The sequence below is a fragment of the Buteo buteo genome, chromosome 11 (assembly GCF_964188355.1).
Source record: "Buteo buteo chromosome 11, bButBut1.hap1.1, whole genome shotgun sequence".
Classification (NCBI taxonomy): domain Eukaryota; kingdom Metazoa; phylum Chordata; class Aves; order Accipitriformes; family Accipitridae; genus Buteo; species Buteo buteo.
In genome coordinates, this window is record NC_134181.1 from 38,352,124 (window position 1) to 38,372,113 (window position 19,990).

General features: G+C 39.9%; 1 protein-coding gene across 4 annotated transcripts in view; it reads left to right on the forward strand.

Annotated features, from left to right (window-relative positions):
- DGCR2 (DiGeorge syndrome critical region gene 2) overlaps positions 1–19,990 on the forward strand; it is a 50,220-nt gene that overhangs the window by 1,744 nt on the left and 28,486 nt on the right. For 2 of the 4 annotated variants that reach the window (XM_075041614.1, XM_075041615.1), the window contains exons 2-3: positions 14,667–14,699; positions 19,474–19,596. In XM_075041614.1, coding sequence (XP_074897715.1) covers positions 14,667–14,699; positions 19,474–19,596 — 156 coding nt within the window. The remainder of the gene's footprint in view (positions 1–14,666; positions 14,700–19,473; positions 19,597–19,990) is intronic. The other 2 variants (XM_075041616.1, XM_075041617.1) reach the window with 1 other exon arrangement.

The window sequence follows — 19,990 nt, forward strand, 5'->3', positions numbered from 1 at the left end:
TGGGAGAAGATACTATGTAAAACTGATTTCAAGCAACTTCCTTTATAGCTGGCACCAAGTGCTACAGACAGCTGAATTCCTGGTCGAAAAGGTTCAGCAGAGATTAGCTGTCTGTGTACTTTGACAGGTGGGTAGATTTGGCACTGAACTCTTTTGGTGTTAAGTATTGTAGCCTCCTAGAAATTAGAAAATGGCATTTTCCATATTGTGTCAGAAAATTTATTGCTCCAGTTTGATGTCAGATCTCCGTCAGCAGCTGGTACTTGATGGATGAAGACAAGTTTTTCACCGAGGTTCGCGTCTTTAAGGCAAATTAATTTTTTTCACTGGTGCTCTAATGTTCTTTAGAGATTTTGTGGTGCTGTAGCCACGCTGGCAGAAGCATACTTCTTGTGAACAAACCCTAACTCTCATCTGCTCAGGTTATACACCACTGGTTTTGAAACTTGTAGCATTAGGATTCCTCTATGGCAACTCTATATGCATCCCTTGAATTTTGCTTGAACCATATGTATTCCTGAACATAATGTGAGGGAATCCAACTGGATGTAATGTTGCAGCTGGAATTCCTTGCTGTATGAGGAATTTCTGAATTCCATTTGGAATACACTCATCCATCCTGTTTACTTGGAGGCTCCAGATGAGTGTGATGGTTGAGCTGTCCATGGTGATGCCTCTCCTTCCTCCTCAGAAGAGAGCCCATCGCTTCAGGGTGGCTTCGCATCTTTTTGCCAATGTCGTTTGCTTTTTAGCTTGCTTCATTTAATATCTTGAATCTACTGTCTCAAATAGATCACACATTTAGTAGATTAAGTAGTATACGGTTTGATCCTGAAACAAAAGGTGCAAATAGGAAAATCTGGTTCATGCAAGTACAGAGGATGTACAGAACTGAATTTATCATTTTAATCAATGGTGAAGAAGTCTCTCTTTTTTGGGGAGGTGCATGGATTTCCTCAGAAAGAGTATTTGGACTTAGAATTTATTTTCCTGGTGGTGTTTGGTTTTCTTTTTGCTTCTTTAAACCTGTGTATTGTAGCAACTGTCTTATTGGATTAGAAAGGATGCCTGCAGCTTGCTTAGCTTAAATCTGTACTTGGAGCTATCAAATGAGTGCTGCAGAGTGATGGGAGGTTTTATGTACTCTGAGATGAATGTGTAGTCCCTTCACAATTCAGTCCCAGCGAATCAGGCACCTCTTTGTACTTCCATGTTAATTTGACACTAGCTTTGTATCCATGTTCTTGCTGTGCTCTTCAGATAAATAAAACCTTCTTTTAAGCCTCCTCAACTGTAGTATCTTTTCAGGCTATCTGAAAGGCCGTGATTTTACGTGGACCTATTCTTTCTGCATTTAGGGTGAGATGGATTTTAGTAAATTAGGAGAGAAATTAATTAAAATTTCCTTTTTTTCCCTGATGTTTCTGTCTTGCTTATACAAGTCTGTTTTACGCTACTGCCACTACTAACAGCATCAGGTATGTCCAACATACCACGACATCAGCCCTAGCTGTGGGAGACTTGGGTTTCCTGAAGGTACTGTGGGCAGTTAGATTTTTTTTTTTTCTGAGCCTGTGGGCTTTTAATGGTAATTTTGTGCCGTTGAGAATCTCTGCTTGGATTTTTTTGTCCCAGTGTTTCCCTCTTGCCCTTTCTAATGGTTTTGACCATAAGCTGCTTGTTCTGACTAGTTGCCTACTTTATAATGTATTGTTGAAAGAGTTCTTTTTTTTTTTTTTTAAAAGTAGGGCATTTCTCCTTGAGTTGTGTTAGTCATTATGTGTTTGGAAGCTGCTAATGTGAGTTGAAGCTGAATGCGTCGGACTTTTCCAAATGTGTGTACAGTAAAGGACTAACTTAATATTTCCTTTAAACACTTACTGAATTGATTATATCTGGTGTTCAGACACTTGTTTTGGGGGATATTTACCACAGTAGGGTTTGGCTTAATAATATCTTTTCCGGGACAACTCAAAACATCTGCTTCAGGTTATCTGACTAGCTGGCTGAGAGCTGTTGTCTTTATGTGAAGAAATATTTCAGTGGTGTGTTAACTGAGTCACAATAAACTGTACTGGTGCTAGCTTGGATTTAGATTGAGTTTCTCAACACTAGTGCATTTCTGTAGGTTGCTGAAAGAGCATCAGAGATGTAAATTGTTATGAATTCAGTTTTGCAGCACAGTTTGAGAATATGTAAGAAGTTCCTGTTTCTGTTAATGTCCCATTGCACAATCGAAAAGCAAAGGTTTTGGTGTCTTTATGTAATATTGGCAAGTTAGTCTGGAACGATCAGGATGACATGTTCAGAATAGTGTTTAGAGGATTAATTAAGATCATCGTCACTAAAGGCAATAACACGTTTTCATATTTCTCTAACAAGATACTGCTGCTTGCTAATGGAAAACACTTAAACATGGTCAGGCTTTATATTGGATTTTGTAATAGTGGTTTAGTACAGAGCCTTGTGAATGTAGGTCATCGGGCTTTCTTATTAGAGCATTTGCCAGACAGCTAAAAGCCAATTGAGTTCTCATTCTTGCAGCTTTTCTTCTCCACTTCAAAGCTAGCTAGAGGAAGTAATTTTATTACACAAGTTCTGTTTTTAAAAATTTTGCACAACTTGCCTAAATGGCAATGCTTAGAAAGTCTTGCCAGTGCAAGTGGTGTAACTGAAAAGCCCCACAGCTTTAGCTTAAAGTTTGAACTTTTCATGTGCTTTGGTGCGTGCTTATACGCAGTTGGCGGTTATACTCTTACCGGTGGGGTGTTGGTATCTTGACACAATATAATTGGCAAGTGTGTTTAAATTGCTAACTCTTTCTTGTCACTTAGTCAAAAATTGTAGGTCTTAAATGCAAGGCAGAACTCCTTAGAGAAGAAGTCTAAACAAATCCACAGTCAACATCGTTTCAAGGTGATCCACTTGTGTGCTGTGACTGAATGTGTCTGGTTTTGGCTAGTTGAATTGTATTGGTTAATTCAATTGGAGACCCAAATATATCAGTCATAAAATGTGACCTGGCCCCAGCATTCCTCTGCTCTAATGGGAGCTTGTTGGTAGGCAAATAGTAGCCCTTATTTTGCTTTTTGTTCACTCTTTGCCTTAGCGAGAGCTGTGGCGAGTAATATTTATTCGTTTCCATGTTGTTGCTAACAACAGCTACATTCTCAAGTGAGGGCTTCTAGGTGCGAGGGGCAGAAGGGTTTTTATCACACCTCCTCATTTAGTTTTGCTGAAAGTAGGGCTGGCCTGTCTTCCAGTCCTATGTTCTCCCCTTATCCCCTTACTTCCTTATCTTCTGGTTTTAGTTTTTTCTTCCTACCGTTACATGTTAGCGTGCTCTTTTCCTGGTGCTCCTGACCTCTGCTGTTTGCTGTTGTTAGGAACTGCAAAGCGAGGATGATGGATTTGAAAAGGCTTTCTTGTGGCTGCTATCAGTGTAGCAGAGAGACAAGGCAGAAGGTATCAGACCTTATTAGCACGTCTGATACTTTAAGACTCATAATTCCTGATGTTAATTATAAGGCAAAATTTTTAAGGTGCGAGTGGGTTTGCTACTAGCTGTGGCTACAAGGTAAAGGAGAAGGAGTCAGTAGGCAGAGGGCTGTTTGCATGCAATCCTCTGGTTCTAAGAAGTAATAAAACAGAAGGAGAACTTGGGGGTTTGCAAACATGTGACTTCTATGTCCCCATGGTAGTTTTGGGAATAGAGGAAGATTAGGCTAGAACAGCAGAAGTGATGGAGAAGAGAGCACTGCTGCAGCCTCTCTAGTGGGAGAGGGAGCTGTGGAAGTGCTTCTTCTTTCTCAGTAGTCAGGGGGAAAGGCACAGCTAGCTTGAAGAGAGAAGAATTTTAGATACTAGGTATGAGAGATGTAAAAGCCCCAGTGAATGTCAGAAAACCAGCCAAGACTTCAATGAATTATTCTGTTCTCTGGAATTGTCATTGTTAGGGCTGGTTTTGATGTTTAATTGTAATGCAAGAGCAGTAACTACCTCTACGGTCCATCTTTGGATAATGCCTGGGTCTCTGGGTTTTTACATGGTGATTTCTTGCAACTTTTATAAGGTCTCATTTCATCCTGTGGGATGCATATAAATAACTTCTTTCGTGATTAGCAGAACTTCCTGTTGTGCTCGCGTGCGTCACACTGCGCAGAGCCTGCATACCCTGAATTGAACTTCTGGTACATGAAGTGTGGTCAGAGCAGAACCTGGAAACAGCTCAGTGGCATCGCCACCCCTGCCCTTCAGGGGTTAACGTGGGTGCTCGAGTTTGTTTTGTATTTTAAAATGAAATAAGTGTGTGAGGGGTTCTTGCACTGATAGCCCAAACATGGAAGTCCTTGAGATAGAAAAGAAATGGATCACGGCTAATGGTAGGCTTGATGAGAGGCTCTGCTGATCTTTGCCTGTGTGTGATCTCAAGGGCTAACCTGTGATGGGAAGAGGCTTGTTAATCTTTTGTTTTGTGTAGACTGATAGAAAGTTATGGCTAGAAGGGGTACTAAGAGATGGGGTCGTCCATCTTCCTGTCCCAAAACAAAATCTAGTAAACCCAGGCAATTCCTGAAGGATATTTGTCTAGCACATTTTTAATGATTTCCTGTGATACAGACTCCAAACACCAGATTCTTTGCCAGTCTGTTGCTTGTTCTGCAGTTGCAGCCTATTATTCCTGTCTAAATACAGTGTTGTGCATGTGTCCTTCTTGTGCTACAGTTTTAAAGAACAGATTGACAGTTTCCCAAAACCATTAAGGTGCCAGGACCCACCAGTTTTTCAGCAGCATTAAGTGTGGTGAGTGCCTGTTCGTGCCTGTTCCTTCCTGATTTTCCATTCTCTGGAAGGGTTTATGTACCATTCAAGATTCCTGCATGGCAGGCTCTCACACCTTTGCATTGTACTTCCAGTGGTGGATTTGTAGAGGACCTATTGAGTTGAGGAGAAATCACAGATCATTTGATGAAATCATTGATTAGCTGTAGCAGAACTCTACCAACCTGAGTTGCTTAAAAATGTGAGTTTGGGCTTAACCTTTAATCCACATTTCCCAAACTGTGAAATCCTCTGGCATCTTGTGGTTTCCTATGAAATTTTTAATTTTGTCTTTGTATTAAAGAGTCAGCCTGTGAATTCTGGGTTTGATGAACAGCATTTTAATGGTATTTGCTATATGGAACTCCTAAGGAACTTATTAGTGTTTGATGCCTACCATTTAGATTATTTAGAAATACCATTTTAAGTTTAATGGAAATTGATAGTTGCCTCATTAACTATAGCTAAACAAAATAACGTTCAACTTCCTAGTTAATTAAAATTAAAACTGGTTGATCTAACCATTATATTTAGCTTCTGTTCTGTTTATTGATTAGCGCTTGACAATTGTCGGCCAGCTCAGTGGGTGGGAAATGTAGAATTAGCTTTTGGTGGCTGATCTTGGGACATTCCCTGCTCTTTTGTCCTTTAATTTACTGTTTTTTCTTTGTCATATTTTCATTTGTGTAACTTCTTTCCTGTGTTGTCTTCTCTTTCTTATACCTCATCTGCCGTGCTTCCTCATACCTTTCCCACCATGAGACCAGTTACTTGGGGTACCCAGTGAAATTATTTAGGAACCAAAGCTAGTAGGAAAATGGGATTAAGTGCTGTTTCTGGTAGCCCAGCGCTGGGTGTTCTGGGCTGGCTGCACTGTGTTTTCTTGAGGGAGCTTCAGATGTCACTGTGAAATGGTGAAGCCTCCATCCATCTGTGTGTTGACCCTCAATCTGCATTGCAGAGTGGGCAATAGCACAGCGGCTGAGGTTTGAAGTGGGTGAGTGAAGCCCTTTAGATCTGTATGGAGGGAGGTCAGCTCCAGCCTGGACTGTGGCTCTCCCAGTCCGGCTCTGCCCTCAGGTCTCTGTGGGCAGATAGATGGGGTGATGCAAGGGTAGGTGTCAAGCATCGCCTTTGCATGAGTGAGAAGAATTTTACATGAAACTGAGTTAGTGTTGTCCTTCAGTATCTGTATGTTTTGTCTGTGCTAATATTTCTTTAGCAATTTAAATAAAAAGGTTTCTTCTGACTTTAAAGTAACATGTTGTCTTTTATACATTTTAAAAGAAAATAAATAGTTCGGCTTCTAGCACCTGCTTGGTTTGAGTTTGTGCCCAGGTAGCATTTTGCCTTGTGTATGCTAAACTTCTAAAACATGTTACAACTGCTTTTAATCTAGGGATGGTCAAAACTGCATTTGTGTTTTCTCTCTGGATTTATGAAATTATTTGTTATGCTTAAATTACTCTTTGCTGATTAAAATATAGGAATATAAATGTACCCTATTAAGGAGATCTTGGAAAAACCTTTATGAAAAATCAGGGATCTTGCAGGACTGAGATCCAAGTGCAAAAACTGAATCAGAAGTATTGTCTCACTTCAATTCTGATAGTAAGCAGATTGGAGAGAAATGGTTTGAGGATGTTATAGTATATGAGTGCTTGTTTGTGTCTTTCTAAGCAATAACGGAGTTGACTATGACTTCTCTATTGATGTAACAGCTAAAAAATGGCAAAGATCAAGTTTCATGGCATAGTACCTGACACACGTGCATAATAGAAGCTCGTTGAAGAGCTGAAGAGCACTGGTGGTACTTAAGCTGTTAGGTGTGGGGAATGAGAAAACTACTCTTAAAGGGTTAAGTGGCTTTTTATAAATGGGTTGGACTTCTATTTGCTGACTTCTGATAGAACTATTAAACTTAGCGTTTGATATATGAAATTCCTGTTCAGGTATTTGGAAGAAGAAAGCACAGTATCTCGTACAATGCGAACAAACGCAGCAGTGACTAACATTGGCTGCATTCCTGCCATGTTCGACTTCAGTTGAGCGGGGGAATGCTATTCAAAGCATGAGCCATTTGCTCCAGTACATGGCAGCCACTGCACTAGCTACTGTGCAAAGGATAGAATGGGTTTTCCATATTCGAGGTCAGAATATTTCTGTATATCAAATTTTTGCTTTTAAGTGTTCTTTCTAGCTGCTTGCTCATCAAGTCTTGTACAAGATGTGAAGAAAAAAAATGAAACAGGAGCAAAAGCTTTTTTTAGTGTGACCTGCATTTGAATAGTGCTCATGTGCAGGTTTCCTGTCTCCCTGAATTGTTAGATTCTTGTTTAAGACCATGACCCTCCTTAGGGCCCTGTAGAGCGCTACTTCCATGTTCATTTGGTTTTGAAATTAAGAAATGGCATTAATTTTTGTAGAGTGGAGTGGTTAGAAATGTCTGATTTTCATAGGTGGGGTTTTGTCACCTGTTTGGCATTAAAGACTATTGCAGTTCCTTGTGTTTTAATTCAGCAAGGTGTTCTAAATACATATTTTGTCTTAAATTATGTGTTTCCATTAGATTTGTTTGGATTGCTCATGTGCTGAAAGTTTAAGGATATGATTAAATACTATTGAATCCTGTACTAGGGGTGAAAAAAAGAAGATACTAACTTTTTTGTTTTCCTGTAAAGTAGGAACATGTGTTGTCTTGTTGAAAGTAAATGAGCTTGCTAACTAATACTGCTGAAATCTGGCAATTCCTACTTTCAATTTAATGGTGGCTACAAATTAGCTGTGATTGCTCTGACAGTTCTTGAATTGCTGTTATCGTGTTTCATCTGAATACTCTTCTTGTTGAAACCTGATCTAAAGAAAATACTAATACAGTTCATGTAAAACTTTGGATTTAAGTTTTTCTTTCCTCTGTGGAAAACTCTGATGTCTATAGAGTACTTGTTGGTTTTTAGCTTTTTTTTTTTTACACCTACAGTTTATTTAGTCAAAGGGACTACAGCTTCTTTCCCTGGTGATCCTTCTTAAGTGAAAACTGTTTTGCATAGGAGCAAATACTGGTCCAAACTGACTTGATAAGATGTGTACTTTTCTAATCCTCAGAATATAGTTGGTTGGAAGAGGATAAGAACTGTCTCACATGCTTAGATTTTTTTAGGGTAATTTTGGGTAGGTAGCTACCAGGTAATAGCTTAAGATACAGAAGTACTTTCTAGATTACTTTTATCAGTAGTTTCTCTGGATTGCCTTTTAGAGGCTTTCCAACAAGCAGCTTGTGCAGAGACTGTCAGAAATTGAAAAAAAAAATGTTCCTGGTATTCAAATACTTCTGATTACCAGACTGGTCCTTCTACGGTTGCTGGCACCACTGTGTAGTTCTGAACATCCCAGAGGTGACTCTGAAATGTGCTGGAGATTCCTTCGGTGAAGGACCACTGCAGATGCCTCCTAGGAGGAAAGAGGTGCAGGTAATACTGAAAACTTGTGAAGACAGAGCTGAGAACCAGATGCTTATTCCTTGTTCAGAATGTCCCCAGCTGTGTGAAGACATGCAAATGAGCAAGGAGAGTTTCTGTACATTATTATGGTGTTTTAGAGTATTTAGAAGCAATGGAGTATGAGGATCACGTCGTAAAAGCTGTGTTTAGAAGGTAAAGGTTTGAGGTGACAATTGAAGATAGAATCTGGAAGTAGCTAAGCTGAGGTACCTAGGTAGTTTTAGTATTTGTGGTGTATGTGGGATAGTCCATCTGTCCTGAGCTGGGTATATGGATTGTAGGGGAGAAAGTACTGTTTGTGATGGTGCTCTTTTCTGGACAGCACTGATGACTTGCTGAGTATTTCACTACTGATGTCATTCTTAATGGACTCTTTCCCTGTTGCTGCATTTGTTGGGAGATTTAATATGTTGTGTGCGTGACTGTATTTAAATTCTGTGTGAGGAATAGTGCTATTTTCTTAGCACCCATGAGCGTGTTTTGTAAGTAGTGGGGTTTAATGAAACCTGGACTCCAATGGGCTTGTCTCCTATGTCCCTATACTTCTTCTGCTGTAGTACCTTTGCCTGACACTTAATAAGGCTTAATGTCTTCTCCATGTCCCCTCTGTCTGTCCACAACACGTCCTCTGGCACAAGGAAGCTGGGAGTGCTGCAGGGTCTCCTGTAAGGGTTCAGTTACCCCAGTTCACCACTTCACAGCCAGCTGGGAAGCCACCCCACCATGGTGACCGCACGATGCACGGATGTGCTGGCGGGTTGGCAACTGCTGAACGGTGCAAACCACACTGGGGTTTCCTGCCCTCTGAAGTTCAAGGCAGTCATCGTTTCCTTCCCTTATGCTGGCTCTAGGCTTTCCAAAGCTTGTACTGCACACTGTATTTTTCTGGTCTTGTTTCTCAACCTTGCTTGAAATTGTTTAGTGAATTTAATCATGAGGTGTGATTCGCACTTTCACTGATCCACTTACTGATCCGGCTTTCTTTAGGGGAAGGGCCAACAATTTGGTGCTGCACAGGTTTAGGTCACTTGTCACTGTTGTACTAAAACACTTGGGTCCCACCTAAGGCTGTACAAAATATCTGAAGTCCTGAAGAAGGTTGTTGGTATAGAGGAACTGTAGGCGTTAATTTTGAGCCATATTAAAGGGTTCTTGAGTACCTGTGGCTTTGGTTTTGTTTGGACTGAGTGCTGTTTGTGACAGTGCTGTATTTTGCTTTTCCCTTCTGCCTATTTACTTACTATCATAATATAACAGTTTCTTAGGGGGGGAAAAATGCAAGCCTGTTGCTTAGCTGGTATGCTCACTGCTATGAAAATAAACTATTTTTCAGTCTGGAATGGTGCATTGCCTAATTCACAGCATTTTTTCAGCTTAGTTCAAGGAGCAAGGTTTTTTTTCTGTTTGGTTTTAGCAGTACTGGGGAATTGGGAAATACATCTTTTCTGTTTTGGTCTTAGAAATAAGTGTCCACATTCACAAAGCACAAAGTCTGTATTTTCTACATCTTGGGAAATCATAGCCAGGGTCCCCATTCAAGAAGCTCTGATGTTGTTGCTTTGGCTGAATGCCGGGTCTCTTGTGCTGCCGTAGCTTTTTGTTGTTGTTGTTTTGATTTTTCTTTTTTTATCCTTACTGGCATTGAGTCTGCCCTCCAGACAAAGAGCAGACAATGAATTGCAGTGAATGACACTTGTGAGCAGGGAGAAACTGGGTCAGTTCCAAGCTCGTGCAGTGTGTAGGTATAATATCAATATGAGGGGGGTGAGGGGAAGGAGGCTGCTACTGTTCCTTACCATGCTGTAAAAATCTCTTGATGGATGTTAGGGTCATCTAGCATAACTTACTATGACAGAACACTGAGTAATACAGAATGTTCATTAGAGTTATTCATTAAGGATTTACAGTTTTCAGCTGGAGTGCTGTCACAATTTTAATTACTTCATGAAACTGCATGCTGAGGTCATGCAGAAAATGCCGATGCTTCTAACATGTATTACTTATTTTTGGAACTGATGTGTTCCTACTAAATGGGAGAATAACTTCAGAATCTCTAATTTTCAGGAGCTGGAATTAAATTTGAGAATAGGTGTTTGGCTGTGCGCATAGCATGGCACCCTTTTATTTTCCTGGGCTCCCTGCTATGTGCCGTTGTGCTTTCCTACCCTCCTGCACATACTCAGGCCATGATGAACCAAAGCTACATGACCTAAGGATCATGCTTAGGCACGTTTTCAGTAGCACAGATGAACATCTGAACATTGTATCTTCTGTGAAAATGGAGCACCCTGTTCTTCTATAGCTTTTTAATTCTTATGTATGTTTTTAATTATTCTATAGGCTTTTAATTTGAAAAACAGTCAACAGAACCTATTTTATTGAGAAACTTTAATAAACTTCATCTATGGATTGGATAACTGTCTGGTGTCAAATTGAGCTTCACAAATAGTTTTCTTCTCTGAAAATAAGGTGGTGTTATCATAGTCTGTTTTTCTCCGACTGTGGCTTTGTTATAAAGTACTCTATGTACTCACGCTGCTACACTGAATGCAATGATGGGTGGGGTGAGGATAAATTTGAAAACATGTAATGGAAGCAAGGTTCACCAAGTGACATAAGGAAATCTGCTGGGAGGTGAATGGATAGTCAGTGCTTCTCCGAGATCTGGAGCTGAGGGGAAATACCATTTAGGTATGGCTTCACTTGCCTGAGAGTAGAGCCTTTGTGTGGGATTGGTGATACCTCAAAGACAAGTTAAAAACAAGAAAACCTGTTCAAAGAAAGTGTCAGAATATCCTCAAATGTGGTTTGTAGTCAGCTTCTCTGTCACTGAAAACTGTTCAGCAACTGACTTCTGGCCACCATGAGCAGAGGCTGGGCAGGACTGCCATGCTCTTTACAAGCTGGCAGATTTTCAGGAGTTTTGTGTGAGAGACGGTACCTGCTCCAGTGAACTTCGCCTGTGGACTTGAGAGAAGTCCGAGTTATGAAAACTGCTTTTCAAGTGCAGAGGACTAGCGTAAGAACAGTTTTGCGACATATCTGCTGAGGATTAAATGAAGAAAACCACTGTGGTATTGCTGTATTGGGAATATTAAGAATATTTTAAAATTTCTGTTACTTCAGTAAATACCAGTCTAGAGAAACACTGGTTGTGTTATGCTTCCTCTTGAGCATAAATATTAGATATGGAGCTGTATGTGTTTTTGTGATGATGATGGGTGTGGTGTTCCTTTTGTTGTTGTTTTGTTTCTGATACTTGTTTGCAGGCATTTGTTGAGCACTGGTGTTGAGCAAAATCTCCAGGAGCTAAGGACTTAGGGGTTTAGGCTTTTTGCTGAAGATGCTAAAATCTGATCATGCTCGTGCAGTTTAGCATGTGTCAGGTTATATAGAAACTGTGATATAAGAAAAAAGCAATTTTCAATTTTAGTGAACTTATTCTTAAATATGTTAAAATATGAAATGATAGTGCAACATGTAGGTACAGGTCTTAAGTATGTAGGTTTAGTATTATAAGACCGACCTGTTGGACAAGTTAAAATCTGAATAAGAAGAGTTACTGGCCTAAGCGCTCGTAGTTAAGAGTTTTTGTTAATGCTTAATCAGCTTTTGATAGCTGTAATTGCCTCTTGAAATCTGTACAGAGTATTCTCCTAGAGGTTGGTTCATCTGGTTTGGGACAATGACTGCCTTACACTGAGAAAGCAGGAACTATTTTCGTCTTTTGTTTTCCTTCAGTCTGTAAATAAAAATGGTGCCAGAGGATCTACCAGATCCAATCTTGAGAAATGTGACCAAAATAAGCAAGATACACGAGGTACACACAAAACTTCCATTGTTTGTTAAAAGCTTACGTACAAAACCAAACCATGTACTTTGAGCTTATCTTTTCCAATACATACATTTCAGAGTAATAGCTTATAATTGAAAAAACATTAAATGCTGGGTTTGTAAGTTTAATCAAATTTCAATTTCCATACAAATGAAGCTCAGCAGACAAGAACAAACAATTAGTGTAGCAAATGAAAAGTGCCATTTCTTTGTATTAAAAACTGAAATAGATTCAAATCTATATTTGCTATGTAAACACTAAAATCTAACATGCATCCGTAGTCTTAGCTACCAAAGGAATATCTTAATGTATCAGACTTTACTGACTGGTGAATCTCTTAATAAAGAGAAATTAAGTCATTGCAACTAGAAGAACCCAAACTTTCATAATCAGTGATTGCAGTCACTGAGTTTAATCTCTGTATCAAAGCACTCTCCTGAATTGAGACTTACTATTTTGGAGGCTTTAGTTTAGGGCTCTGGCTTCTCATCTGTACCTCTTAAATTGTCAATTACCAAGACATCAAGGTGTTTGTACTGCTAGTGGTTTATATATCAGAGTTAAGAACATGTGGTTTATAAGGGGAATCTTCTGTTTGTCAGGGATACATTTCTGCTTTAGGAGAGATTTGGCTTTCTAGTGTTCCTTTTTCCACTGGCTCCTGTAATGGTAGACTTCAATGTCTTGAACATATAAGGTTGAAATTTAGTTTTTGAAAACTTTGATGTGTTCACCTAATGCGTTACAGGAGATATTTATTATGTACCTGAGGCAGGGCCTGTGGCATTTTTGTTGGATGTAGCATTTTTTCAGGCTGATTCCCTTTTATATCTCTGTCTTGAATTGAAGGAGGATAAATAATCCTGTGAAGACAGTATCAAAGCATTCTCATTTACCCACCAGCTTATCTTTGCAGAAGTGTTTTGATGAGTAAATAGAGCTTGTGTACTACAAGGGCGTTTTTTTTGAGGTCCATGGGCAGTTGGCTTCTGTTACTTGGTGGAAATTTTTACTGCTTGCTGGTTTTTGATCATTTCTGAGAGCTATTTCCACCCCTGCTGCTTCTCTTACCCCTGTGGTGGTGTGACCTGGTACAGCTTTTTGTGGGTCAGAGCTGTGTCTTCGGTCAGCAATCAAGCTTTTCTTATGGTGTGGAGGTGAAGGTCCCAGCTCTGTTCACGGCAGTTCTGGTAGCACAGGGTTGAAACTAGCTGTTCTGCCTCTGGGAAGATGTGTGTAATCCTAGCATATCAGAAAATGTCTTCTATTAGAGCTAATATTTAAAAAAATAAAACACATCTAGCTTCATTGGCAGACAACTATTATGACGCCCCAATTCCATGTTAATTGATACTGGATCTCTACAACTGTATTTCTGCTGAATTAGTTGGAGCATGCGATCTTTCTGGTTGCAGGGGACAAACCATAGTTGGTCTGACTTAATGTAGACAGACAATAGCTTAATTTGATCTGAAGCTTGCTGGTTTGAAGCCAACTGATCAAATACATTCAGGAAACTGAACTAGCAAGGTGAACTTGGATTGAATCAACACTTTGTCTCATGTGCCTATTACAGTCTTGACTTGATATTGGAAGCTCTAAAATGAGATTGACTGTTGAAAAGTAGTCTCAGATACTCAGGATATAGATCTTCCCTGCCTTTCAAATAAAACAATTACTTGAGTAACTAATTATCCCTTATCTTTTGAATAAGAAAGGAGAAGATGAATAAGAAATTAGTTCCAGTTTAAATGCAAGCAGGAGGTGTCCTAGTCCACGACAGACTTAAAATGAAGCAGAAAATGCAGGTTGCAGGTAGTGTAATGCCCAGGACAGCACACTGACCAAGTGTGCGTCTGCAGCGGGAAGGATGCACTGTGGCTTCCCAGCGCTCAGGCTCCAGAAGGAAAACGTTCTCAATTACATGGAAAGATTATATGAGATGATTAAACCTGAAAGGGCTTCCTGGATTGTTTTGTAAAGGCAAAAAGGTGTTTGTTTTATGAAATGTGAAGCTGGCTGGAAATTAAAGTGGGGGTGTGTGTGTGCATTTTATTCATCTGTCATGAAGTCCTTCCTGTGGATAATGCTTCTTGTAAATGTCTATTTTGAGTACTTAGTAGAAAATCTGGAAATTAGTGTGCTGTAAAGGAAATTTAAAAAGCTAGTTGAGCCCAGTGTTGAAATATGTGATGAGTGCTGTGAAACACCTGGTGTTCAACATGTAATTGGGAAAATTTTAGAACAAAAGCTTTCTGTAAGAGTGTAAGCAACCACCTTGAAAACTTAGTTTTTCCTTGTATGAAACCTAGATTTTTCTATTAGTCAAAAATCTTGTCTGTTTTATCACTGACTAACTTAGAAAAATATTTGGCAGCTCAAGAAGATGAAGACTTCTTGTTTATATGGCACTGTTTAAATTTATTTATAATCTTGCCTGTTATTTCTGGTGTTTGATTAATTAAGTTTCCAACTGTTTTGTAAGTTTTCTTTTAAATTTCAAATTACAGGTCCGCGACTAGCTTTGGCAAGACTTCTTTCAGGTGAGTGACTTGTGGGCAGGTTATATTACCAATTTGTTGGGACACATTATTAGGTATTGGGTTTTTTTAGCCTTCACTTGCCAGTAAGTTTTATCTTGGGTTCTGTACTAAGCTTGTAGAACTGATACATGGTCTGAACTTGATTTCAGTTTTTCACCTCCTCTTTTATATAAAGGTAAGGAGTTCCTTGGTCCCTCTGGCCAATTTGTAGCTCTTAATAAACTGTTGCTAGAGAGAATGGGTGAAGGGTTACCGGAGAATATATTATTATTAATTGTTGATCTTTCTGAAAGACAAATGTTTGTTCAGGTAGGGGTGTGCTGGTGAACCAGCAGGTTGCTTGGGTTTTAGTGAAGAAACGGTGGTGGTGTGTGAAAGCGTGGAAGCGCAGTCAGGACAGCTGACTTCTGCTCATAGGCTCATCTTCTCTGTTTTGGCAAGCTATGTAATTTTTCTGTACTTTGTTGTAACCACTGGCAGAAGGATGCGGTGGTTGGCAAGATTGTTGAGGGTTAACATTGTAGAAGTGCTTTGAGACAGTAAAGTGAAGAGACTGTATAATGAGATCTCGCTGCTTTAAGTGTTTTCACGTTCTCACACTGCTTGAACTTCGTGACGTTTTCTAAGTTTATACTATGTATAGTGCAAAAACTACAATCACTGCTATTTCCAGTGTTTTACTTGCCTCCCTTCTTCCCAGCAAATGCCAGATTAATTTAATTGCTCTGAAATGAAATTTTAGTGTACTAAATTTTGTGCTGTAGCATAGCAAAGACTGCATCTGATCCTTAGAAGAAAAAGAAGCCTTTTATGTTAGAATTTCATATGTGAATCATAATACTGCTGATTCATACATGAATGCTGGAGGTCGTTGCATTTCATTTTTTCCACTTCTAGGCAGTTGTTGATGCTGTTAGCTAATGTATTGGTGCCTCTGCTGCAACAGCTGCTTGCTTGTAGCTGAACTTGTGCCATTACATATTTTCTAACAATTTTGAAAATACAAAATGTTTCTGCTTTAACAGCTGGTGGAAAAATGTGGTTTTAGTGCTTCTAGAGAGTGAAGTTTAAGATTCTTTCTTTCTTCCTCATCCTTTCTTGTTGTGAGTTTACCATCAAGTGCTATGAACAGTGTGGGATATCTGGCTTTGGGTACAGAAGTGGGACTGGTATTTTTGAAACTTTCCTATTCTTTTGAAGAACTGGAAATCTCATATGGGTGAAGAGACAGTTTTTATTTAGCATGCTCCTAGAAAGTAAGAAGTTTGAGTGTGTGTTAAGTACTTGCATGTCGGGAAAGATGGATGGTTATTTTGTGTCGTACAGTTGTTTGCTAGTGCTCCTATGTCTTCATGAATCCTGTTCTGCTGCTGGCAGCATGACTTGCCTTTTCTGCGGTAAGGAGATAGGCTTGAAATGTTTTCATTTTTCTGCTGTTTTAACTTAAAATAGGCTACTGAAATGAAACGCCTGATTGGGTTGTGAAGACTAGCACGTGTCCTGTGCGTCCTTGCCTCTCCCAAATTTCTCTGCTCCTTGGCTGAGTTATCTCACAGGTTCATTTTAGGCCTCCATCCGTTTTTATATATGTATGTTACCTCTGAAGGCACCTGCCCTGGCTAGCTGACGTGCTCTGCTGCGGGGGTCTCGGCCCCGGCGCGCGGGGCGGAGTGGGGCACGGGGGATGAAGGGATGGTGTCGGCGCGCAGCTGGGTGCTGCGGGGCCGGGCTGCGCTGCCCACGCGCTGCCCACCCACTGCCCTGTCTTGTCCGGATGACGGCCCGCTGGTGTGCACCTTCTGGGGCCTTCGTGGAAATCCGTTTCTGAAAGAACCATTCTTAAGCATCAGTCCTCAAGGAGGCCATTGGGTATGTTCAAACCCACCCTGAGCACAAGTGAGAGGTGGTTAGATTTTCTCAGATGATTGCATCTTGTTTCTCTTTGTGCTAAACTGCAATAGGCAGCGTGTAGAGGCAAAACAATTCAGATGAAACTCTTCCAGAAACTGCATGATGATTTAGGTGGTTCAATAATGCATGGGGATATGGGCTCTGGGCTAGGATGGCTCAGGAGGTGTAACTGGCAGTGTTTGCAGAATATGAATTTCATTTCACAGTATTTCTTCTAGTGTCACTTTTTTCCCCTCTGCAACAGAATTTCATAGCAGTTCCTATTACTTAGTCTGAAATAATTAGTGCATCTGACATAGCATGGTTTCCATTGGGAACAATTATTCAGCTGCTTTGAGTGGTGTTTTAATAGAAATGTTTTGTACTCTTCCATGTATCCACATTCTTCAGAGAGGAGTGTCATTACAGGAAGTAATGACATTACGGCATGTAAGTGGCATTTTTTTAATGCCCATAATATTGGGATGGAGTCATCCTTTTATCTGAACCAGTCATATATAATTGTACATAAAATAGTAATAGCATGTATGAAATCGTAGAGATACAAAAGTATTCTTTACTGTTTTTACCATGTGCACTTTGGCTTGTAGTGCTTTGCTGGTGGATGCTGCCTGCGAAACCAGAGGGCTGCAGAATAGCTTTCTTCACAGGGTGTGTGCATGACTTCCGTTAAAATCAAGCAGTAAAAATTTAAGAGTTCATTTAAAGTATTGAATTTTGAACTGAATTTTGCCATAGCTGCAGGTGGATGCAACGGAAGCCCAGAGCTGGGCTGAGGATAGTCTTTCATGTGTTAAAATACCTACCACAGGCTCTAGTGTAAACACCATACTTGAAACTGCGATAGTAGAACTTTCTAAGAAATGTTCCACTGCGTGCTGACATTGCGCAAAAGGGGTGAAAGAAGCTGCGATGATTTACTGAAGAGTTGATGCTTTTCTGTGAACTTGAAATTTGGATAGTTTTAATTTTGGCTTGAGGTTTTGTGTGTGTTTGGGTTCCCCCCCCCCCCCCCCCCCCAACTTAAAGATAGATTTTAAATTTTTTCTCTTGCTACATTGGGCAAGTGAAGCTTAAGCTTTTATTCCCCTAATCAGGGGGAATAAAAGGTTTTATTTGCCCTTTCCCTCTTTGGGCTAAATAAATTCAGTTTTTGTTCAGGAGTGGGTGGGGGGATCATTATGACCTAAGCTGGCAAGTTGTTGGTTTTGGTTTTTTTTTTGTTTTGTTTGTTTGTTTTTTACAGTTCCCCTGTGCTCATTCACTGTTAGCTGTTTGGACTGAGTAAAACTCTAAATGAGTGAGAAAACTCTTGTCTTGCTGTAAGGTCTGTTGTTGCCGTCAGTAGTCCGGCAGGTCTGTGTGAGTTCTTAGCCATTTTGTGACCTGAATGTTTGCTCTGAGTAGGTGGTTGCTAAGAGGATGAGCCCGCTTTTATTCTTCCAGAAGAGCAGGTCTGTGCGTTGAAAAGAAACCAGTACTAGGAGTGGATTTTAGTCTAACATCGAATTAGAAGCCTGTTATCAATATCCTATACTAATTACTAGGTGTACGGGGACAGCTTTTATTGAGAGTCCATGATGACTGTTTTTTTATGCCTGGTCGTGTTGTCTGAATGCTTAAATGTGACCTCTGTCTTGACTTAGTTTAGACTTGCCTTTCAAGAAGGGAACAACTGCAATTACAGCTCTTTTCTTACGTTGTAAACTGTGGATGAGAGAATACATATGTGTATTTTAAATTATTTTTTAGAGATTTCTCCCTGCAAAACAGTTGTCTACTTGATTCTTTCAAAATCAGGGATAAGTGTGTTTTACTTTTAAAACACTTTTTTTTTAATAAAAAGGTGCTCATTCTCTAGACATAGCTGACCTGGGATTATTGTAGCTTGCTGAGAGGAAAACATGCTAAATTGTTCAAAAATATTGGTTGCAAAATTGACAACCACCATCCAGAAGAAGGGTGGATGGTGATGGTCTGGTGCGAAAGTGACCCTATGGATGCTAATGGTGACTTGCAGACCTGCCATCTGTAAATAAGCTCAGAATTGTTCACTTGTGTAGACAGATTCCCCCTCCCTCCATGTTTTGAGGGACAAAAAATGAAGCTGAATTATTAGGTTCTGGCATTTGATAGATGGAGTTGATATTAAAAAGCTTTGAAAAACATTGTACTTTTTATAATGCTAATTAAGTTTGACAGTATAATGATGGCAAGTAGGCAGTACTCTTGCAGAAGCAGGAACTACATGTTTGCAGATATTGACAGTTTCTTGTAAAGGATGTGTCCATATGGAGAAATTCTACCGAAGAGCTTAAGCTAGAAAGTGAAAACAGGCTCATGGATGTAGAAACTGTTTTATAAATAGTTCTGTGAAATGGCTCTAAATCAGACTGGACGTTTGCGCAAGTCTGGCGGGTTCTGGTGTACATAGTGATTGGAATGGAAATAGGATTCTGAATTTATTGTGTAATCTAGCACTTAACTACCATAGCATATTTTTGTTGAACTTTGGTTCTGAGAAAAGTGAACAAGTAGTCCGCAGTGCCCCACAAGAAGTAGATGGGTGACACTGTGGTGATAGATGCTCACATGGTATTTTTATTGGGAAGGTTTTGCTACGGATGTCTCAGAGAATTACTGTCCAAACACTGGAAGCCATCCCTCCTGTCTATTAAAACCACAAATATGCAGGTTAAAACATGGAAGTGATCTGAAACAAAGCATTTTTTGACAAGCTGAGCTATCCAGAGGTTTTGTCCATTATGCTTCAGTGATATGTTACGTGACAGGTGATTAATATATGTGTAGACTTGCAAGAATAAATAACACTTCAAAGCACAACTTTCCTCTTCTTTCCTAGAGCTCCGCTGCACCCCAGGACACTTTGCATGTCTGAGTGGTACCATCCAGTGCATCCCTTCCAACTGGCAGTGTGATGGATGGCCCACCTGTGAGGACGAGAGTGATGAGGTTGACTGTCCAGGTAAGTAAAGCTGAGAAGATTGCTCAGCCCAGTGTCAGCTTGTTTTGCAGCAGTACTTTGACTCTTTAAGATTGCTTGCTTATTTTTATTTGAAAGTGAAGATAGTTTGGTAGAACTGTACCCATTATTAACAAACTTTGAGTTAGTTTCTCTTCATTTTGTGCAACTAATGCTACAAACAGTTTTTTGCTTGTCTGAATTATCCTTCTGTTCTTACAGTCTCAGGTGTCCTGGAGATGAGAAGAGTTTGTAGTCTGAAAAGAGACTTCCATGACAAGGAAGAACTCATGTTGCAATTAAACCAAAATGACACATAGGCTTGTGGTTAAATTCAGAATTGCTGTTTTGGTTGTATATCACTGTGCTGGGTGATGTTGTTGGACTTGGGTAGAGA